The 22746-nt window shown below is 55.1% G+C and overlaps 1 protein-coding gene and 1 non-coding gene across 13 annotated transcripts in view; both read right to left on the bottom strand.

Moving 5' to 3' along the window:
- CRTC1 (CREB regulated transcription coactivator 1) overlaps nt 1–22746 on the bottom strand; it is a 72940-nt gene that overhangs the window by 8353 nt on the left and 41841 nt on the right. For 5 of the 12 annotated variants that reach the window (XM_060630694.2, XM_060630697.2, XM_060630698.2 and 2 more), the window contains exons 2-11: nt 22381–22497; nt 21140–21187; nt 19477–19614; nt 18411–18472; nt 16525–16619; nt 14421–14506; nt 10372–10412; nt 9665–9885; nt 4804–4937; nt 1490–1801 (exon numbers count right to left, since the gene is read on the bottom strand). In XM_060630694.2, the coding sequence (XP_060486677.1) occupies nt 1490–1801; nt 4804–4937; nt 9665–9885; nt 10372–10412; nt 14421–14506; nt 16525–16619; nt 18411–18472; nt 19477–19614; nt 21140–21187; nt 22381–22497 (1254 nt within the window). The remainder of the gene's footprint in view (nt 1–1489; nt 1802–4803; nt 4938–9664; nt 9886–10371; nt 10413–14420; nt 14507–16524; nt 16620–18410; nt 18473–19476; nt 19615–21139; nt 21188–22380; nt 22498–22746) is intronic. The other 7 variants (XM_060630699.2, XM_060630702.2, XM_060630703.2 and 4 more) reach the window with 4 other exon arrangements.
- Nucleotides 14134–14235, bottom strand: LOC132679939 (U6 spliceosomal RNA). The gene has a single exon (XR_009610425.1). It is a non-coding gene; the product is annotated as a U6 spliceosomal RNA (small nuclear RNA).

The raw sequence follows: 22746 nt of genomic DNA, 5'->3' as shown, positions 1-22746 counted from the left end.
GCAGGACCTGGATTTAGCCCCTGCTCTGGTCCCAGTCCACCCAGGACCTGCTGTGTGCCTCTGGGCAAGCTCCCTGACTTCCTGTGCATGTTGTTCACTGAGGCCCGGCTGACCAGCCCAGGGCCCCATAAATGCTCGGTCTCCTCCATTTCCTCAGTGGCCTGTTCTGAGTAGTCTGGAATAGGGGTTGAGCCTGGGAGGGGCACGGGGGCACAACTGGCAAGGTATCAGTGTGGGAGGCGCCAGCACGGTCACTTGGCAATGACCGGTTCAGGCCTTCTCAGAGTTGGAAAGAGGAAACTGTCCAGAGGGATGTTCTCCTTGCTCATTGGAGGCTGCACGAACTCAAGAAAGAGGCAACCAGAGCCCTTGCCCCCAAGGGGCGCAAGGCAACAGAGAGCCCCGGGGGTGGAGGGGTAACATCTGTGCACCTGGCCCAGACATCCCTGCCTCCATTGTCTGCCCAGCTCAAAAGTGAGGCATCACCGCTGGAGGGCGTCAGGGAATGAGGTACTCCAAGCAGGCTCCGCCATCAGAGCTGCCCCCACACCAGCCATGTTTCTGACAAAGAAAAGGCTTGTGCACATTCTTGTCCGGGGGACCCCTGGGGTTTGCCCTCTGAGGGGTCAGAGCAGCTTGGAAACAGGTCTCTCTCCACCTACCCCACCCAGCTCAGGGGGCCTAGTCTCTGCAGAGCACATCATGTTTTGATGACATTTATCTTGGGGTTGGCAGCCAAGGGCTGAGTGGAGAGGGCTTGCTGTACCCTAAACGTAGTCCCTATTGCTCTAAATATAGTCAAAGATAGCCGAGACCACTCCCTTCCCACCAGGGCAACCAAGGTGAAAGTCTGAACACTCGAGAAGGTTTGGGGGTGCAGAGGTCGAAATCAAGCACCCATTACCCTGAGCCCAGGTCCAGGCAAAGGGTCCCATGGTCTGAGCTGTAGGACCCCAGGCCCCAAGCAGGGAGTCCCATGGTCTAAATTGCACGTCTCTGGCCCAGGGCACTGTGCTGCATGAACCGCAGGGCTGGATTCATCCCTTCTCCTCCAAGTTCAACTCTGTCCTTCTAAGTCCCAGCAGTCTGTTCCCCAGGCCCTGAGAGTTCTGTGTCCTCCCTGCCCCCAAGGGAGCCGTTTTTGGATGGGAAGGGTTCAAGTACTGGGCATCAAAGGGCATGGGAGAGGCTTTGCGGTCAGACACAGTATAGTCCATCTTGGGTGAAGTTTGGGACAAATGATCCCTGCTTGTGTCTCAGCTTCCCCATCGGTACAAGGCATGACAACCTTGGCCCGGCAGTGCTTGCTTCAGCCCTGACCCCTGGCCAAGCTGGTCTTGAAGGGGAGCCTTGAGGAGGCTTCAGCCTCCTCACCTGAGTCTTTGGGCCTTGGGAGCCCAATGAGGGTCTCCCACAGCCCCTGGGATCCATGAGCCGCCCCCCCCCCCCCAACCAAGCCAGGCCCCACACGACCCCATCTTAGGCTTACCGAGGTGATGTCGATCCCCATTGGCGGCTGGCCCGGGTTCTCTGGGGGGGACTGGGGGAGAGAGGACGGTACCGTGACCGCGAGCGGGGGCAGCTGGGGCCCCCGCGTCAGGCTGGCGCTTGGCATCAGGGGGCCGCCTGGGGGGAGGCCGACGGGCACCTGTGGGGGTGGCGGGGGCGGCTGCTGCTGGGACGCAGGTGGTGGTGGTGGAGGGGGCTGTGGCTGTGGCGGTGGTGGCTGCTGGGAGCCCGCCTGGGTGAAGAAGGCGTAGGGCAGCTGCTGCTCCAGAGACAGGGCATCCATGGCCACAGCCTGGGGGAAGAGGAGGGCGTCACGTGGGAGGCCACTGGGCAGAAGAGGCCAGACTATGAGTACCTGGTCCCCAGGGGGGCCCCATGGCCTGGCATGCTCAGCAAAGATGTTATGGATAAACAAAGAGACATCCAGACCTTGGACCCCCTAGAGAGGATAGGCCTTTCCCAGGGCCACAGAGGGTTAGGCTGCACCTGGACAGGACCTGGGCTTCTAATCCAGCTGTTTGTGCCCTGCGCCCAACGAGCCTTTCCTTTGCCACACACCGAGAGGCGGGCACTGCCTTGCATACCCGCTCAGGCTCAGGGCTCCACACTCCGGCAACCCAGCAGGCAGCCTGTGCCTAGACCACTCTGGGTGATGGAGATGGTGGTGTGGCCACTCAGTAATTATCAGCTCAGGCCTTCTTGGGGTTGGAAAGAGAAATTTTTCCTGGTTAGAGGGAAGTTTTCAACATTTGTGAGTCTATATGGACAGTTCCTGGGGCAGGCTGGGGCTCCTGCCCTCTGAGGGAGGTTGGATGTGACCAGGAGCTACAGGATATAACAGAGAACAGAAGGCCCAGCCTCTAATAAGTGGCGGTTACATGAACAAAAAACAGTTTCCAGAAAAGGCAGGCAGGTCTAAGGGAGAAGGCACAGGGGTCACAGATCGAGAGACTGAAGACACATTGCCAGAAGCTACCCATGGCTCTGTCTGGATCCTGATCTGAACAAGCAGGCGGGAGACACAGAGGGGAACGGGCTGAGGCCAGGCAGTGGAAGGTATGCCTATCAGTTGTGTTATAGGTAGATAGTGCCATTGAGGTTATGTTAAAAAACAGACAACAAAAATATTACCTATTAGGGATTTTTAAAAAAACAGGCGAAACGGACAAATTCCTGGAAACACACAAACTACCAAAACTGATCCAAGAAGAAATAGAAAATCTGAATAGACCTATATAGCAAGAAAGGAGATTGAATCAGTCATCAAAAACCTCCCAATGGAAAATATTTGGAAATCACATACCCAATAAAGGGTTAGTATCCAGAATATATAAAGAACTTACAAAATTCAACACCCCAAAACCAAATAATCCAATTAAAAAATGGGCAGAAGACATGCATAGACAGTTTTCCAAAGACATACAGATGGACAAAAGACACATGAAAAGATGCCCAACATCACTCATCATCAGGGAAATGCAAATCTATCACCTCACACCTGTCAGAATGGCTAAAATTAACCACACAAGAAACAACAAGTGTTGGCAAGGATGTAGACAAAGGGGAATCCTCCTGCACTGATGACAGAAATGAAAACTGGTGCAGCCACTCTAGAGAGCAATACGGAGTTTCCTCAAAAAGTTAAAAATAGAACTAACTACCCTACAATCCAGCAATCCCACTACTAGGTATTTAGCCAAAGGATACAAAAATACTAATTCAAAGGGATACATGCACCCCAGTGTTTACAGCAGCATTATTTACAATAGCCAAATTATGGAAGTGGCCCAAGTATCCACTGATTGATAAATGGATAAAGAAGATGTGGGGGCTCCTCGGTGTCTCAGTGGGTTAAGCATCTGACTCCTGATTTTGGCTCAGGTCATGATCTCACAGTTCGTGGGCTTATGCCCCAAGTCAAGCTCCAGGCTGACAGTGTGGAGCCTGCTTGGGATTCTCTCTCTCTGTCTCTTTCTCTCAAAATAAATTTAAAAACTTAAAAAAAAAAAAAAAAAAAGGAATACTATTCAGTCATAAAAAAGAATGAAATCTTGGGGCACCTGGGTGGCTCAGCTGGTTGAGTGGCCAACTCTTAATTTCGACTCAGGTCATGATCCCAGGGTCACAGGATTGAGCCCTGTGATGCTTAGCATGGAGCCTGCTTGGGATTCTCTCCCCCACCCCCAACCCCCGCTCAAGCAATCTCTCTCTCTCTCAAAAAATGAAATATAAATAAATAAGTAAAAATAAATTTAAAGAAAGAATGAGATCTTGCCATCTGCAATGACACGGATGGAACTAGAGAGTATCACGCTAAGTGAAATAAGTCAGAGAAAGACAAATACCATACGATTTCACTCATACGTGGGATTTAAGAAACAAAACAAACGAGCAAAGGAAAAAAAGAAGAGAGAGAGAAACCAAGAAACCAACTGTTAGCCACAGAGAAGAACACACTGATGGTTGCCAGAGGGAAGGCAGATCGGGGGACGGGGGAAATAGGTGATGGCGATGAAGACGTGCACTTGTGATGAGCAGCGGGTGATGTACGGAATGCTATATCACTATATCATACACCTGAAACTAATGTTACACTGTACGTTACCTACCTGGAATTTAAGTTAAAACTTAAAAAAAAAACCCTCAAATTTCCCAACAAGGACAGGCTAAGACCCAGGGGCTTTGCTGGTGAATTCCACCAAATATTTAAAGAATCCACACCAGCGTTTCTCAAATGCTTCCAAAGAAACAAAAGAGGAGGGAATGCTTCCTAACTTAGGGCCATAAAGGCCCTAAATTGACTAAGTAAAAAAGAGAAGAATCAAATTACTGAAACCAGAAACAAAAGTGGGAACATTACTACCCACTTCAAAGAACAGAATTAGGAGTGCTCTGAATGATCATATGACAGCACACTGTACAATCTAGATGAAAGAGACCAATTCCTAGACACATACGAGCTACCAAAAAAAGCAGAGGAAACAAAATTATGGTAAACTGAGAAAACAAAAAACCTCTCTGAACATCTCATTTTGGAGAAATTCAACCAGATCCTCAAGAAGGGGAAGTGACATAAAGAAGGACACCCAGTCACACAAATCTGCCCATGACAGCTACAAGAGACTCCAGGCCAGTACTTAATCCATTTTCACGCGCTTGAAATTTTGACAAATAGCCAGAAATGTTGGGAACGTTTGTCTTCAAGGTTCTATAGGCCCCTGGAAGGAGAGGGAGGCCTCCCTGAGGGGCAGAGCAGGCCACGCCTCCCCGCCCCACCCCACCACGCCCTCACACCTGAGTGATGGGTGACAGCTGGGAGAGGGTGGGCGACACCTGCTGGGCCTGCTGTCTCCTTGCCTCTGTGTTCAGGGACAACGGGCTGACGCCAGCTGGACGGTGCTGTGGTGAGGAGCCTGGCGTGCTCATTCCTGAAAGGGAGAACAGGAGAGAAGGGTGGGCATGACTCTGGCCTCCAGAGGGCTGCTCACACACCTTGGTCACTGCTGGGAGCAGCCCAATCACTCAGACAGAATCCATTGCGTCCTAATCACCAAACCCAGGGTGCCCCCCTCCAAGGCCCCAATACCTGTGTAGACTCTGTTCTCTTTCCTGCTCCATCCCCATGCTGGCTAGCACTATCCCACTGATCCTGCCATCCCTCCCAGGGACGTGTCCCACAGGCCCTGCCAATCAGCACTTCCCTGCCTCTGCACCACCACATGATTGGCCCCCAGATGGACATGTGACCAGACTGGCCCAATGAGAGCCTGCCCTGGGACTTCTGATGGAACTCCGAGAAGGGAGGTCTGGAGCTGTGTGAGGAGAGCACCATATGGCCGCAAAGGGAAGAGCCAGCTGGAGAATCAGGGGCTGAGGAGAGGCAGCACCTGAGCTCTAGATCCAGCCACAGTGGTGCTTCCTGGTTTTGGGAGATAATCGGTTCCCCTTTTTTGCCTAAACTGGCTTGGGTTTTGGTTAGCTTCAAGCAAGCTGGTCCTGCCCAGAGGCTGCAGTTTCCTCTACAGCCTCATGCTCTCAAAATTGTACCACCCTGTAACGAACTATTCCTTCAGCCAGATCTCCTTTCAGCCCCAGACCCGTGTATCTGGCAGCCCCTCCCCCATCTCATGTCCACAACCTTCTCCTCTCACCTCATGTGCTCTCCATGCTGGACCATCAGCCCTGCTGGGCTGCCCAACCTAGAAACTCAGTTACTCTCTCTCCACTTCCAACACCCTTGCTCCCGATCGAGCTCCTGTCAGGAGGGCTCCGTGTTGCCCCTTCCGTCACCCTGGCCCCCTCCCCCCGGAATCCCATCCCTGGATGTGTCTGTCGTGAAGGAGCTGAGTGAGGTCAAGTTCAGTATGGAAGCAGTTGGGGCCTGCTGGGTTATCCTGGGGCATGGTGCCAGGGAGAGACCTCCTGATGCTTGCAGGAACCCTGGGGGATTGGCTTGATCTCCCAGTCGGTCTCCTTGTCCTTGCGATGGAAACGATAACAGCCACCCTCAAGAGTTCACTGTGAGGCCCTAATGAGGTTGGGAGCAGGCTCTCAAGACAGTCTGGCCTGTAGTCAAGGCCGGTGGTGTAGAAGCCTGACTCACCTGGGGTAGCTGGCCCCATTCTGCCGAGGGCCGTCAGATTAACCTCGGTCCAGCAGGTGAGATGGCAGGTTCACAGGCCAGTGGGAATGTGCCCAGCACACACTGAGGGGAGATGACGGGCGGCCTTCTCTCCGCCCAGGGCAGCTGCTCACTGGCTGTGTCATCTGTGCGAGGCAAGCCCGGTCACGCCTGCACTTCCCCTCAGTCGCCCTGGCAGCTCCACTTAGCCGTGCACTGCAGGAGGGCCTGGCAGAGCGCTCCCAAGGCAGAACCCCGGGTTCCAAGTTATACACAGAACTCGGGCCCCAGAATCAAGCTGCTGCAAACACAGCAGCATCAAGGGGGGTGCGGACAAGAAGCCTGAGCAGGAAGAGTCCGGGAGATGCCTAGTCAAGGAACACAGAGTCGGGACCACAGGCTGCTCCCTCCTCTTCTCTGAGCATCCACTGCCTCTGACATCCTTCGGGTTGTGAGCACTCAACACCCAGGGAGCAGACGTCAGGGCTCAGTGAGCAGCAGAGGCAAATACCAAGAGAGGGTCAGTGGGGCAACAGGGGCAGGAGGGGTCTGTGGCATACGAACTCGACCCACCACTGCTGGGCCTTCTGATTCTTCAAGAGAAGCCAGAAGTCTAGAGTTTTACACACACTCTCCTGATTTTCAGATGTTGATTCAAAGCATCACGCATGCAATCACGGGCCAGACAAAACACACCGGTAGGCTGGATTTGGTGCTTGGGTTGCCAGCCTCTGTCTATCTTGAGCACAAGGGAGTTTTTAATCCTCCGCTGGGCTGCAGAGTGAGCTCCTGGTCTCACACTGGGCGGCCACCACCCCAGGAGAGGCCAGTTGGGCTGGGAGGGCGGACGGACGCCTTGCTGTTGAATTCCTTTTGGCAACCTGGATCACCTTTGGGAAAAGGAGTGAGGCCAGCTGGAAGGGAAGTCTGGGGCGGGCAGGGAAAGCTGCCAGGGGAGGGCAGGCCAGGTGGCAGGGGCCCAGCCAGAGGCACGCAAGCCTCGTATGCGGGGCTGGCAGGCCTTGGAGCTGTGCCAGGAAGGAGGACCCGGGCCTGCCCTCCTCCAGGTTCTGGCCAACGACCAGGAAAACGACCTCAGCAAATGTTTAAGAGAACGAGAGGGGCCGCTGTCTCCTTGGAGGCAGAAGCCTCCCATTCTTCCTCGAGGGGCTCACGTTCCAACTGGCGGGTGGGCTGGGGGGGCCATCTCCACGTGTGCCAGGGGCCAGCGGCTCGGCTTGATTTAAAATGAGCCCAGAAAGCGGAGCCCCTGCCAGGCGAGCAGCTAGAGCGGCAGGTTCGCAAACAACCGAACACATGTCAGACATTACTGGGCTGACGCTCCCAGCCAGGCGGGCCAGGGTCTGGGCCCCACGCTCGGGGTCTGCGCTTGTTCCCGCGTCTATGGCTTTCACATGTGTTGTGTTTTCCTGTGCTTGTTTAGACTCGGCATGGGCTGGAGGTGCACAGCTCCTGGGCGGGTGCTGGGGGGCTGCCAAGGACCCTCTGGAGGAGGGGGTGGTGCTCTGGAGGCCACAGCAAGACGTGAGGAGAAAAGGGGGGACCAGGAAACAGTGGTGCCTACAAAAGGGGGCCCCTCCAGTGTCCCCAGAGCCAACCTGCTGATTTCTTGCTTTGCATAGGCCTGTGTGGACCCTCCCTGCCCACCCACCTCTCAGGGGGCCATGGGTCTCAGGCTCCCCTGAATCTGCTCACTTTGTCCCGGGGTTGGGGGGGACAGTGGAAGCTGACGCCCTCTGCCTAGCGGCTGAGCCTCGGTGGGCACGGGGCCAGGTATGTACACGCAAGAACAGAGCCTCAATGCTCTTAGGCCAGGGTCCTGCCCCGCTTTTCACTGTTCTGGCCTCTATTTCCTAGTCTGGAAACCTAGGAACACTTGCACTGTCCATAACACCCCTCACCTGCCTCTGGTCCTGTCAGCACCAAAGGCCGGAACACTCCGGCTCAGGTGCCTCTGTTCCCCGTAACGTGGGCCAGACAACTTCACCTGGAAGTCTCTCTACAGTGTTCAGTGGGGCCCTGCCCTGCCACTGGCACCCCTCCTGATAGCCTATTCTCCCTGGGTGGTTAGAAGGGCTGTGGCAAATGTGAATTAGAGCGTGTGATTCTCTCTCAGAAAACCCTGCATGGTGCTGCCCACCACGCTTGGGACAGAGGTAAGACAGGCAGATGGACTGGGCGAGCATCGGCTCCTGGGCAGGATGCAGGGCAGCAAGGTAGCGCTCTCACCGGTCACCAAGTCCTGACATGTGCGGACTCACAGAGGGGTCCACATTCTGCCCATCCCACCATGAGGCTGCTGGGGCTGCCTTGTGTCCTCCCTGGATGCAAACCCACACATCCCACAGTCAACATGGGTGCAAGAATCACACTGGGGACATGCGGGTCACAGTGGGGACGTGGGAGAGCCAGGCATGGCCCAGGGAACAGATGAGAGCAAAGTAGTGACTCAACAGCAGCAGGGTAAATGAAGAAAAGCAAGAGTGAGAGGCTGGAGGTGAGAGTGTGGGCAGGGGGCCACGATGGCTCATCGAGAAGAGGTGTGAGCAGGGATGGGGTGGGCGAGGGGTCCTGCAGCCACCTGGAGGAAGAGGTCTGTGGAAGAGAGGTGGCACATGCCAAGGCCCTGAGGTGAGCTCGCTGGCCAGAGAGGAGATGGTGGGGGGGGGGCGGGAGACAAAGTCGGAGGGCGAACTGTAGTTGATCTCCCGGGCCCCAGGGGTCTCAGGTTTTCACTGGGAGGGAACCGAGGACCCGTGCAAGATCCTGAGCAGACGAGAGCCATGAGGTGATGGCCATCCTGGCTGAGAAGAGGCTGAGAGCTGGTGGGGGAGGTGGGCAGGCAGGTGGAGGCCATGTAAGGTAGAGAAGGTCCAGGTTGGCCCGGGTCCCAATGGTGGGGCTGACGGGATGCATCAACAGGTCAGGGCAGGCAAGAGAAGAGAAGAGGCAAGCCACTGGGAAACCGTGCTGCTCGTCCCCAGGGAAGCAGGGTTGGGCAGCACTGGGAGCTATTAGGAAGGTGAGGGGCCCATGGGATGTCCCCATGAATGTGGCCTGGACTGGAGTGTCCCAAGCAGGTGGAGTGTGGGGGGAGCAGGTCAGGACTGGTCCTGGCCCTCCACGAAGAGCTGAGGACAAGGAGAGGTGGGGGGAAAGCCCGGCACACCCCGGCCGGGTCAAACTCTTGGGGGCTCCCCTCCTAGAATGTTCTGGACTCACCCAGACTCTCTGAAGCCCCCAGTACACCCTCAGAACCACTGTCTGATCCCTGGGGACACCGCTGAGTTTTCCCACCTCCAGGCCTTCACCAAAGCCGTGCCCTCTGCCTGGGATGCCTTTCTGGGCGATACTGGGAAAGCCCAGCCCCTGTGGTAGGTTCTGCCTCCCACTCCATGCCCAGCATTTTGGATGTCACCCTGCCAAATCTTTATCCAAACCCGTGCGTTGTCCTCACTAGGTGTTCAGCTCTGCCAGGGAAGGAAGTTGTCCCGCCTTCTGGCCTGGCCTTACCCTGGTTGGCGCCACCGATGCCCAGATGAGTCAGGTTGGCCGCGAGGTTGCCGGTGCTGCTGGAGCTGCTGAGCGCGGGGAAGGTGGGCTCCTCAGGGTCCAGTGGGGTCGGGAGGGGGGAGGGGAAGTGTATGTTGGTCAGGTCGGGCAGGGAGCCCCCTGTGTTGTGGGTGGCGGGGATCAGGGCTGTAGTGTTTTCCTGGTCAGCGGATGGAAAGATGCTGGGGGGAAGGCCAGACAGAGGGGGGAGGTGAGCTCTCGCTGGCCCATTCTTCCCCAGAAGCTGTGGCGGGGGAGCGAGGTGTCGGGGGAGACTGGTGCAAAAAGATCAGGCGCTGCCATGCTCAGAAAATGACCGTCAACCTACACCTCCAACGGGACCTCAGGAAGCAGCCTACCTATCTATGCAGGATAGGAGGCTGGGATGAGGGTCCTCCTGCAGCTCAGGGACGGGGGGTGTCTGAGGAGCGGGCAAGCTGGAGCTGGGCAGGGGTGGTGGGGGCGGGGCTCGGCCACCTCAGGCAGGGAAGGGGAGCAGGGCCCCATGTCCCCCCCGCCCCCTGTGAGGCTTGTTGACTGGCGGCCAGCGGCGGGGCGCCCCTCTTGTCAGGACTTGCAGCCTGTGAGCTAGCGGACGGGAAGCCCTGCGGTCATCTGAGAGGCCCTGACAGCCCTGGGCATGCAGGGTGGGCCCTGCTGAGACTTACTTGATCCCGGGGACCTCGCAGGACTTGGGCCTGGACCCCGTCTGAAAGAGAAGACAGCGGACACTGAGCGGGCCTCCTGGCGTGCTGTGGCTCCTCGGGGCATGCCTGACCATGCCACAAGGGCCGGAGACGCTCAGCAAGAAGGGAGTTTATCAGGTCCTGGAACGTCTCACAAACCAGAACCAGGCAACCTCAAAGGCAGAGGGGCCTGTCCCAGACATGCCCAGGGGCAAAACCAAGAGTTATGTGCAGAGGGGTCTCTACAGCCCCCACCTCCAGCCCCTGCCCTTGGTGGCCAGCAGGCACATCCAAGCCTAGCTGTCTGCCCATAAGGTGGGCACAGCAGAGGAGTGACATGGTCCCTTGTCAGCAGGCATTTGGGGAAGACGGTGGTTTGTCCGGTCTACACACCTGAAAACCCCAGGCACCACCTCAGCAGTGGAGCCACTGGAAACGTGGGCACCCCAAACCAACCCCCCATTCCATTCCTGGATCGGAGTGGGAGGGGATCCCGGGGCAGGGGCCACCTCTGCTCAGCATCCACTTGTCTACGGCAGGAAAGTACATCATGTGGGGCAGCATGAAGAGGCTCAGATCGGGCACCATGAACACACAGAGGGCGCTCCCCATGCCCCTAGCTGACTCACCTTCCCGTGGTCCCTCAGCTATGGCTCCCACAGGGACCGTGGGGCTGTGCGTGCTCCCGCGCACCCACCACCTGAGGATGAAGACTTTGCCTGCCCTGTGGGGCTGGGAAGGGGGTCCCAGGGAAACCCTGTTGGCAGCAGGACCCTGGCTGGTTTCCTCCTCTTCGAGCTGGGGCCACTATGCCAGCCAAGAACTGTAGGCTCTAGGCAGAGCCCCTAGACTCTCATTCAAGGACAAAGGAGGAAACCCGCCGGATGGCGGCAGACATGACCGGACAGAGCCCGCGTGCTGACGGAGGGCTCTGGCTGTGTCACCTTCCCTCATTCTCCATCCACCTCACAGGCCCTCAGGCTGATGTGTTCTTTAGGGATTATCAGATAAGAAGGTGGATGCACTGGCGGAGAGCTGTAGACTCCATGTGCACACCTAGTGTGTGTGTCGGGGGGAGGGGCTGGGGGGGGGGCCCACAGTGACTGGGGACCCTGAGGGGTGGTGTGCGACCAGCAGCATTAAGCCTCTGCAGAAAATGCCAGAGGGACAGGTTTGTACTTGGCCACTGGCTCCTTAATTCTGTGAGTAAACACTTGCTTCATTACCGGATTTTTTCAAAGCGTGATGACAATGACTTTCTAAAGAACCTTTCAAAAGCATTCCACGAACATTATGGAGATAACAGTGGATTTCTAAACAGTATTAAAAATTCACCCATCATTGCTCCCCCCCCCGCCCACCCCACTCCCCACAAATCCAGTGGAATTCCTTTACTGACATCCTTGCAGCCACAACATTTTGCGTGCTAGTTAGAAGTTTAGCCATGATGCTGGGCTCTGCCGCCCTCTTTTCTCACTCCCAGGATGTCGAGTGTGTTTGCACCAACCCCCACCATCTTCCCTGTCTTCATGGTTCAGCAGCACATTCGGCTGCTTGTAACCCTGATGTCTTTCTTTACCCACTCACCTCTCTGCGACTAGGTGTTTCAGTGGCTTCCCGATTTTGTTCGGGTTGTTAGAATTCTTTTTGAATTATTTTTTTCCCCCTGAATATGAAAATCCTATGCCTTCTTTGTGCAAAACTGGAACATGCAGACATGGATAAAGGGCTGACAATGGCGCCCGCACCTGACACTCGAGGGCACACGCCCCGTTTGCACGTCTCCCCTGGGACTGGTCCTATCACACCCAGGCATCTGTGTGTACACCCTGGCATACCTTGGAGATACTGCAGCTTCAGTTCCAGAACACCCCAATAAAGCAAATATCACAGTAAAGCAAGTCAAATGAATTTTTTGGTTTCCCAGTGCACAAAGAAGTTATGTTTACACTATCCTGCAGTGTAAGTATGCAATGACGGTGTTTTCAAAAAACAAGTTATGTGTCTTTAATTAAAATACTTTACTGCTGGGGCGTCTGGGTGGCTCAGCTGATTAAGTAACGGACTCTTGATTTTGGCTCAGGTCATGATCTCATGGTTTGTGAGATCGAGCCCCACATAGGCCTGACAGCACAGAGCCTGCTTGGGATTCTCTTTCCTTTCTCTCTGCCCTTCCCCCACTCATGTTCTCTCTCTCTCTCTCTCTCTCTCTCTCTCTCTCTCTCTCCCTCCCTCCCTCCCTCCCTCCTTCCCTCCCTCTTTCTCTCAAAATAAATAAATAAACTTAAAAAATACTTCACTGGGGTGCCTGGGTAGCTCAGTCAGTTAAGCATCCAACTCTGGGTTTCAGCTCGGGTCATGATCTCACAGTTTATGAGTTTGAGCCCTGCATCAGGCTCTGCGCTGAGACTGGAGCGCCTGCTTGGGATTCTCTCTCTCCGTCTCTCTGAGACTGGAGTGCCTGCTTGGGATTCTCTCTCTCCCTCTCTCTGCCTCTCCCCTTCTCATGTTCTCTCTCAAAGTGAATAAATTAAAAACAAAACAAAACAAAACAAAACAAAACAAAACAAAACAAAACAGTTGGGTGCCTGAGTAGCTCAGTTGTTAAGCATCTGACTTTGGCTCAGGTCATGATCTTACAGTTCATGAGTTGGAGCCCCGGGTGAGGCCCACTTCTCTCTCTCTCTGCCCCTTGTTCACTCGCACCCTCTCTCTCTCTCAAAAAAAAAAAAAAAAGAGTTAAAAAAATTATTTCTAAAAATGCTAATCATCTGAACCTTGAGTGGTGATCATTAATCAAACGTCACATAACAAATAATGAAAAAATATGAACAATTGCAAGAATTACCAGAATGTGACACAGAGACACAAAGTGAGCAAATGCTGTTGGGACAATGGTACTGATATTCTTGCTCAACACGGGGTTGCCACAAACCTTCAATTTGTAAAAAAAACGCAGCACAATAAAGCAAAGCGCAATAGAATGAGGTGTGCCTGTCTATCTCGAAATGTTTTATGCTTTATCCTGTTCTTTCCACAGAACAGTACCATCGTGAGTGTCACTCATGCCTTTAAAATTCCTTCAAAAATCCCAACTCACCATGTGCGGAACTTTCCGCACGGGGGACTGAGGATACTTTCCTTATAAGACCCCCTTACTGTCGAACATTCAAGTTGTTTCCAGTTGATTTCGAAAGTTCTGAACATCTGCCTTTGAGGAACACATCGCTGTTTGTTCATTTGTCACCTCCCTACGATTTCCTGGGGGGGATGAGCAATGCATGTTGCTGCCCCTTTCACCACACCCTGACCAGCAATGGGTTTTAGTTTTTTGTTGTTGTTTTTTTTTTTTTTTTAATATTCAAAACAGATTTGGTGTTAAGTGTATTTTGTTCTATTCAAATTCTTTGAAATTTGTACTCATGGCACAAATTCTATCTTACCACTAGACATTTTGTAGGTTGTTGGGAAATTTGTTTCTGGACCTGGAGGTAATACAGAGATTTCAACTCAACTGGAAATTCCAAGTAGACTTAATGGAAGTTTAAGGATGACTGTAACCATGTATAAACAATGACAATTACCCAATACTGTGGGTTAGCAGAAAGATCACAGGCTAAGAATTAGGAGGTATAGGTTCTAAACCCTGAGTATCTTCACAGACTTGGACAAATAGGTTCACTATTTGTATGTACTGTGAAATGATCGCCACAGTAAGTCTAGTTCACAGCCAACGCCATACATAAAAATACGGCGCACTTCATGAATCTGCGTGTCATTCTTGTGCAGAGGCCATGCTAAGCTCTCTATGGTTCCAATTTTAGTATATGTGCTGCCACAGTGAACATGGGTTTTAATTCTTCATGGCTTCTGACCAGTATAGCAGGTCTATTTAACACTAATGGCAGGCCTGGTCAAATCTGAGTGAGGTTCACACTTCAGGGAAGGTGTGCTATTTCTCTACCTTTGGCTAGGCTATTAAAAAAAAGATCAAGAAGGAAAACCGTTTTTGAAAGCCCTTAGACTCTTACCTTCTTGGTATCCCATGCTTGCTTGGGAAGATTCTTATCTGTCTCCGATGTAGTTTCCTCCATTCCTGGCACTGTTAATAGTAAGACTGGGGTGGGGTGGGAAGAGAAAGAAAATCAGAACCTTTTCACTTTGAAGCTATGTGGCACCAAAGTGGGGAGCTTCCCTGACACACACAGGGTCATAACCATGACACAAGTGTAACTGCCCCAACAGTAACTTCTGGGGACTGCACTAGAGTACAAAAAAGGGTTTCGTTCAAAACAAAACAAAAAAAACACTTAAAAAACAAAAAACAAGCCAGAGACCCTGTGATTCAAAAAGAAATGAAAACGGGAGCTCTGGAGCTGAGGACATGTATCGATTCTGCCTCCCATGGCAGGTCCTGGAGGCCTCAGGTTGCAGAGAACAGCAGAGAATTTCTCCCGGCCTCCTCACCCTACCTGCCTCTTTGTGGTCACCTGCATCCTAAGCCATGCTGCTCAATATGAGCCGGGGCTGGCTGGTCTACTCATGGTAGCTGTGGCCTCATGAATTAGTTGCAATGCCAGCCAGCCCCAGAGGAGGAGAGGAGGGCAGGGAAGGTCTGGAGGACTGGATGGGCATCATTTAAGGCCCTGGAACCAGCTGTGCCTGAAGGCCCCTTTCTTAGGACCTTTTGGTTAAGGTGAGATTAAACACTTTCTTTATGAGACCCAGTTTCTTTACACCTATTGGAAGTTCAGTCTTTCACTTTCAATAGAGCCATACTGAACACAGCCAGATGGGTCAACTCCTCCTTCTTAAAAACCAGAGAGACTGAACTGTGGGGGGGTGGGAGGGAAGCCAGGCTAACCACCTCCCTCCCTCCTGCCCCCATCACTTCTTGGGCCCCTCGTGGAGAAACAGGGGCAGGTAACATGTCTCCCCTCTCCCCAGGCCAAGGACAACTGGACTCTGAGCTGCCAAGGGCCTCCTGGGTTGCAGCTCCTTTCCATGGTCACAGAGTCCCAAGAGATGACACTTGCCCTGGAGAGCCTACCCTGAAAGTCCCATTTTCCTGGGGAACCCACCAAGGAGACAGCCCCTTCAAGAACAGCTTCCAACATTGGGAACAGGAGTGGAACACCAGATGCCCTGTTCTCTTCACCCCCGGACATTTGGAATCCTCACTTTTATTATAGAGACAGTTCCTTCTGCAATTTCACCTTTGCTGTCTGATGAACAGGGATCCCAGGAAGATGGCATGCGGAGACCTCCCCCCCCCCCCCCCCCACCGTCCCAAGGGGCGAAATTCTGGTTGATAATCCTTACTCTATAGCAGAAGCTCCCTGGTATGTTTACATGTTCACACAGCGCAATGCTACTCCAAAATGGGTGTTTGGACCTTAACTGTACGTGATCAATTCTCTGGTTTCAGTGCCTCTGGGCAGATCAAGCCTGCTGGGGTTTCCTGAGGCTGGCCACACAGCACTGTCCTTCTCTTTAGGTGATGGTGCCCCAGTTTTTCAGATGGCATGCATCGTCCTAGAAGGTCCTGGGGACACTGCCCCAGTGCCCAGCTCTCCCTGAGGAGAGACCAGGGGCCTAGGCACCGATCTGCCCCAGGGGTGTATGCATGGCTCGGTCAGAGAGGAGCCTGGGGAAGAGGTGGGAAAGCAGCAGCCCCTTTCCCACCCACAGTAGGCAGAATGGGCACATTCTGGGTGAATCAAGAGGGTTCTGAGCAGCAAAGCCAGGAAGTATGAAGCCCTGGATAGAGCTGCACCTAAAGCCGAACCTCTCTAGCTCCGGACTCCTTGGTCATGAGCTGATAAATGCCTCCTTCTGCTTGGCTTGCTGCCCACTACAACTGACAGAACGTGTAAGGCCCCCATCTGTGGGGCTATGGCCTGAATCCATGAGTGTTTGCAGAGGCTGTTTTCTCTGCCTAGAAAACTCCTGGGTACTCTTGAAAACCCAAATCAAGCAGCACCACCTCTACAAGTTTCCACACCCCTCCCCTTGTCCCATAGCACCCACTGACTCGTCCTTTGCAGGTCTCTCCATCTTCGAGCTTGTGACCTCTGGGAGCATAGGGGCCACCCACTGGACTCGCCTGACCCAAGGAACGATGCCCGTCAATACCTCTTTTCTGGTGTGCATCCTGGGACCCGCCCGTAAAGGGCTCTGGTTGGGTGGGTGTCATTGTGCTCTGGTGCAGGGCAGAGTCAGAATTGGTCCTGAGGAGAGGAGAGAGACAGTGAGCCTTGGCCCCAAAGCGGACAATGGGACAGTCCTGGCTCCACTCTATCCAGGACATGATCAATGGGACAGGGTGGGAATAGTGGGTCATTTTTGTGAGCTGTTGCACCTGCATAAAACCCTAAGGACATTGTTCTCAAAAGAACCACAGGAGTGACCGTTGCTTTGATCTGCAAAGCCTGTTGAAGACAAAAGCTGCAGCAGAGACGTCCCTCCGTTCCTAACCAGCTCCTCCCTACCCCCATCCCCTCTGTAGGCTTCTCAGCTTTAGGGAAAGGATAGTGCCTTCCTGCTGATACTCTCTGGAGAGGGGGCCCAACGGTCCCACAGTGGCCCAGTCTTGGGGGTACAAGTCCCCAGGCCATCACTGGGTCTCCTTCTGGTGACAAAGACCAACGGGCAACCCTGCCCCCGAGGATAATCAGTTACAAACCAGGGGTAATAGGCAGGAAGGGGAGGCAGTGATACGAGGCTCAGAGAACGACCCAGAAAGAATGCAGCCTCTGGGGAGGGGAGGTGGCATGAGGCACTATTTGGGGGGCAACCAGCCCAAAGGCTGCCAGGAGCCCTGCCTTCTGCACTGGGGACAGAGTAACTCAATGTACTGCCAGCTGCAGGTGCCTGGAGAGAAAGTCCCCAGAAGACCCCCTCAGGCACCCAGGAAAATGTGGGCACCCACGGGGAGCTGAGCAGATGAGCAAAGGTGGATCCAGCCACATGGCTGGCACTCTGGGGATGAAAGCAAGAGCAGCATGAATCCAAAAGGGACATGCCAGCCGCTGAGAGTGACATGGAGGAAACGATTCAAGGAGAAGAGCAGGCTATAAAGGACTAGGCTGGCTGAGTCTCTGACCCTGGGGCCAGCCCAACAGTGAGAGGGTGGTCCGGATCCTGGCTCCCCTACCAGCTGTGTGTCCCTGAGCAAGCATTCTGACCTCTCTGTGCTCAGTTTCTTTATACTGAAAATGCAGAGAATAAAAGCTCACCTACTCCACAGAGCTCTGTGTGTTTTATGTTATTTAATGAATATGACGGTTGAAATATGGCCCGATATATAATACATGCTTGGTAGGAATCTAATTACGTTATTGAATTACCCATTACATTATATATCGTATTTCATACTTTTTTTTTTTTTTAACAGTTTGCTTACTTTGGTCTTTGTTTAATGAAATCATTCATATATATATATATATATATAGATATATATATCACAAAATCTACCATTTTAACCATTTTTAAGTATACACTTCTCTGGTATAATTGTATTCAGACTGGTGTGCACCTATCACCCATTATTTATTATAGGTATTAACTATGGTATTATTATTCTAGACCTCTGCAGATGAGGACATTATTTTTTTTCCTCTTTCAGGTACCATTTATGTGTATTCCTAATCTTCTGGTAATAAATATAGAATACTTTTATAATCACATTTTCAATGACTGTTCAACAATGTGGGAAACCACTCAATATAGTATTAAATGGAAAAAGGCAAGTTACAACACTGAATATCTAATGTAATCTCAACTCTGTCTATGAAAGAAAAAAAAAAGTCATGGAAGGAGGAAAAAAAATTCCTGGAAGACTCTGAAGCTATGACCTTGGTGTTACAGGGATAGAGCTAATTTCTAGAAACTTCTGGATACTTCTTAGTTTTGTCATCTTAAAGTGACTGCATATTGGTTTTCCAAGCACAAGCATGATATGATGTAAGTTTGTTTTTGTTTCCAACAAGAGGGCTGAGGGCCGGCTCTGGGTCACTGACCTTCTCCAGCTGGTGTCCGCGGGCGGCGAGAGGTACACGGTGCCGTATGGGCAGCTGTCCGCTTGAGTGTGAGTTAAGGGGACAGCGCTGTTGGCTCAGGCCCCACCCCGAGCCCCAGGAACCTCGTGGCCAGGCTGCTGGGAGCCTGTGAACAGCTGGGGCCGCAGGGCGGGGGCCTTTCCTGCCTGGCTGCGAGCAGCCCCCGGGGTTCAGCCCTATCCACCTAGCACTCAGCACTCACCCCCTGCAAGCACACGTGCAGGCTGCACCCTTTCCAAGAGGGGCCTCGGCTGTGAAACTGGGGCCCATGGGGGGCAGTGGGGAGTCTGGTTCAGTTGACCTGGGTCTTGACTCTTAATTCTAGGCTGACAGGGCGGCTCCCGGGGCCCGAGGGCTCTGTCTGAGGCCCAGCTGGTCAGGCTGCCCCAGCCACGGAAATGAGAACCGGGAAAGAACAGGCTTCTCTGTTCTAGAATGCTGGGGGTCCCGAGAGCAGCCACTCAGACTCCAGTGATGGTCGGGGGCGGGGGGGCCTGGCTGGCCAAGCACCAAGGGGCGGCCAAGTCTTAGGGGGTGGGGGAGAAACTCCTGACGATCTCTGCTTGGCCAAGGTGCAGAGGCGAATTCTCTGTCTTCAGATGGAGCCTCCCTTGGATGGGTCTGGGTCTGGCTCAGACCCCCCCTCAGCCCCACTGCCTGGGCTGGGCTGCCTTCCACATGGCCCCAACATGTGGACACCCTGCTCACAGCCTTTCTGGGTTCCACTGCCCAGACAGACGTCCAACATAGAGTGGTCCGACCTCACGTTACCCAATCCTCGCCTCACGCTGCGTGCTCCAGCAGCCTGTGTCCCCGTTCCCTGTGTGCCCCCCAGCCCCCAGCCACAGGCTCTTCAGCCAGCCACACTGCCTGCCTCCTCCAGGGTGGCCCTGCAACTGCGCCCTCTCCTGGTGCTGCCTGGGAGGGCTGGGACAGCCCTTACTCCATCTCCAGAGCTGGCAGCTCAGTCAGCTAGACTCAGGGTCCCGCAGTCATCCCCCACTCCCGTCCTCTGGGTAAAAGATATCTGCCGTCCATGTTTGTCCACTGACAAGGGCCGGCGATGTGGGGAGCCGAGCCGGCCACGCTCTCGGTATACTCTGTCCACCAGCCCATGGTGCCGGGTGGTTCGGCTGGTGTCCAGGCCCGAGGACTGGAAGGGTGTCTGGGCGAGGGGAGGGGTAGGGGAGAAGGAGACCAGAAAAGAGAGAGAAACCCAAACAGTTATCAGCTGTGGCCTAAGATCCAACCCAGCTCTGCCCCCAGGATCTGACCTCAGGGCCCCCCGCTCCTGAGACACCCTTTGTCACCACTCTGCAGCCCAGACGGGCTTCCTCCTGCAGCCAGGGCCCCCAGCCTTTAGCACTGCCAGGGTAGGGGCGAGCTGGGGATCCTGGGTGCCGGGTGGCAGGCGTGCAGTGCGGCCGGCATGCACGGGCCAGGCAGAGCAGCACAAGCTCGGGGCCCGGTGCCGGCTGGGGTGCCAGGGGTGCAGACGGCCCAAGCGCCCCCCAGCCTCGCCAGGTGCAGACAGGCCTCCGCCTTCTCTCTCTGGGCCCGGCTGGCCTCCTCTCCCCACCTACGTCATCCCCGGAGGGGCCTGCCAAGAGACAGCCCCCAGGGCTTCCAGCCGAGGACGTCAAGGGGCCCACCTGGCCAAGTGCTGGCTCCCCAGAGGCTCCTTATTGAGCCCTGGCCGGTTCTGATTGAGATAAGCCCCCACTCGCCCTCCCCCAGCACCTCATCCCTTTACCACTGGAGCCAAGTGCAAGCACTTTCCGGAGCCCTGGCCCACGGCGTGGTGGAAGGGGCTTCCTTCCAGCACCTGGGGCTGGCACGAGGCCCCCCACCAGACCCTGCTCTCTCTCCCAGCTCCATGCCCCTGGGGCCCCTGGGAGCCTGCTCCCTGCCTTCCCTGGTGCCATGGGGCTCCTCACCACCTGACTGGGACGAGACTGGCAATCTTAGCCAGCTCTGGAGGCAGCCGGTCCCCCCACCCGGCCATCTGGCCCTTGAGCCCTTCTGTCTTCTCTGGGCAGCCAGGCAAAAGCAATTTCCTTCCGGAAGACTGCCACTGGCTGGAATCACTGCTCTTCCCTACCCGTCCAAATGCCTGAGCCAGTGTTCAGGGCTGACTGCTCTCCCTGGAGTCTGGGGCCCCCTGTCTCTCTCTGACCCAGAAAGGACCCTGCCAGCTTGGGTCTTTTTACACTTTTTGCCGCCAAAGGGCCTTGGGCCTGAGAGACTTCAGTGGCCGAAGGAAGGTGGGAACCTTGCCATCCAGGCACAAACAACAGAGGGCAGGGGCTGTTCATCTCCTCCCAGAGACGCCTAGAAGGCCAGAGGGGAAACCAAGACAGCTGAAGCAGAGCCAGAGGCAGAGAGAAGCTCGGGCCCGGCCACAGCCCAGCTCACCAGGCTGCACCTAGGATCCACACACTCGTAAGTGTGCATGTGTCACAGGAACGAACCATGCAGCATTGATGCCCATGCTCGGAACCCCCAGGCGGGGGTCTCTCGACACAACCACACGCACTTCCCCATACGGGGCAGGGGGAGGTGCAGAGTGGATCCACTTCTGTTTGGCGGACAGGACACATCCCGCCAGGCCACTGGGGGACCACGCAGTGATACCCAGCACCCGCGCACGTGCCAGGGACGCCGAGGCCTCAGCCCAGGGGCTCATTTACCAGAGAGACAGGAGCCGCTGCCAGGGCCTCCCCCAGATATCCGCTGGGCTGAAAATGCAAAGAACCGAGACTTTGAGACACTCCTGCCTCATCCGGCCCCCCAGTGGGATGCCCGCCAGGCCCCAGTATACCCTTGGCCCGAGGGGGCTCTATGCCAGCCCTAGGCAGGGCCGTACTGGGGGGCTGCCCAGAGAGATGCTCTCCTTGAGGGAGAAGGGGATGGGGGAAACAGAGGAAGAGGAGAGGCGGGAAGAGGGGAGAAAACTCGAACCAGGAAGGGCCTTGACAAAGAGGTCAGGCTCCCGGAGCACGTTCAGGATCGGCGCAACGGCTCCACGTGTCTGCTCCAGCGAGGAGGCCATCTGAGGAGGGTCATGCTCCGAGGTGCCCAGGGGAGGCAGAGCTGAGCCAGGTGGACCCAACCTGAGTCCAGGTGCCCTGCTGCACTCCAGCAGCGTTGTGGGAGGAGTAGGAGCTGGGGAGTGACTCGGGTGGGTGGGGGACTGAGCTCCATGAGGGACGAGTCTGGCTACACCTGACCTGTCAACACATGGACAGACGTGGCTGTTTCTGAGGCCCTGTCCCAGCAAAGGGGCGGGTGTGTGGCCGTCTGATGGACCTGTCCCTACAGAGCCCAGACAAGCAGGGGATGGCCCCGGCTCTTGGCCCTGCTCCCAGGCCCACCTTGCCCTTGCTTCCACCTGCAGACCAGGGTCAGGGCAGAGCTTGGGGTAAGAAGCCAGCCCTGAGCCCAGGCAATGGGCCTTATCTCTCATTATTTATGATAAGGACGTGCACAGCGGCTGTGTGGCCTCCGGGAGCCGCGTTGTGTGCGCCTCTGCCAAGAAACGTTCGCAGACAAGTGGGGTCAGGCCACAGGGCCTCCTTCTGAGAATTGCTGGGCTTGCGGATTAGTGAGGCAGGATGGAGCCAAGCCCCAGAGGCCCCGAGCGGTTCCCGATGCCGCACAGCCGGCCAACAGGTGTAGCGGCTGCCGAAACACTCTCGGCCAGACCACAGCCTTGCTGGGGGCTCTGCTGACAGGGGACAGGCAAGGGCCAGGCCATCTCGGGGACAGGAAAAGAGTAGGTGGGGGCAGGGTGAGGCGGGCTGCGGCAATTATTTGGTGACCCCAGCTATCCACTGTGGCCGACACACATGCTTTCTTGCTCTGTGACCAGGGTGGGGCCCAGATGTGACACGTGCCAGGTGGGAGGCTGTGTGGGGGCGTGGGGGCTCACCTGGAAGGGCAGATCCACGGTGCCACTCCCGATCTGGTTCACGTTAGGCAGGGACCCACCGTAGTACTGGCCACGGCTTGGGCCCAGCTGCAGGTACTGAGACTTCTGGAGCTGGAGCTGCAAAAGAAGGCCGCGGCTACAGTGGGGGCTGGAAGCCCACCCGTGCAAATTGTGAGGAGCGCCACCCCAGGGGCCCAGAAAGGAACCAAGCGGTGGGCCAACGGCATCAGTCGCGGAGGGTGCGGGACCCTCTGACTCTGATACTCAAAGGAGCCAGGTGTCTCTCCCCCCAAAATGGCAGAATCAGCAACCCAGGATGCCCCAGGCAGCTCTCCCTAGGTAGGGCAGTGTGCCCTGTGGGCGGGG

Source organism: Panthera onca, chromosome A2 (assembly GCF_046562875.1).
Source record: "Panthera onca isolate mPanOnc1 chromosome A2, mPanOnc1 haplotype 2, whole genome shotgun sequence".
NCBI lineage: Eukaryota > Metazoa > Chordata > Mammalia > Carnivora > Felidae > Panthera > Panthera onca.
The sequence above is the reverse complement of the archived record's forward strand: the minus strand, read 5'-3'. Positions and strand labels throughout refer to the sequence as shown.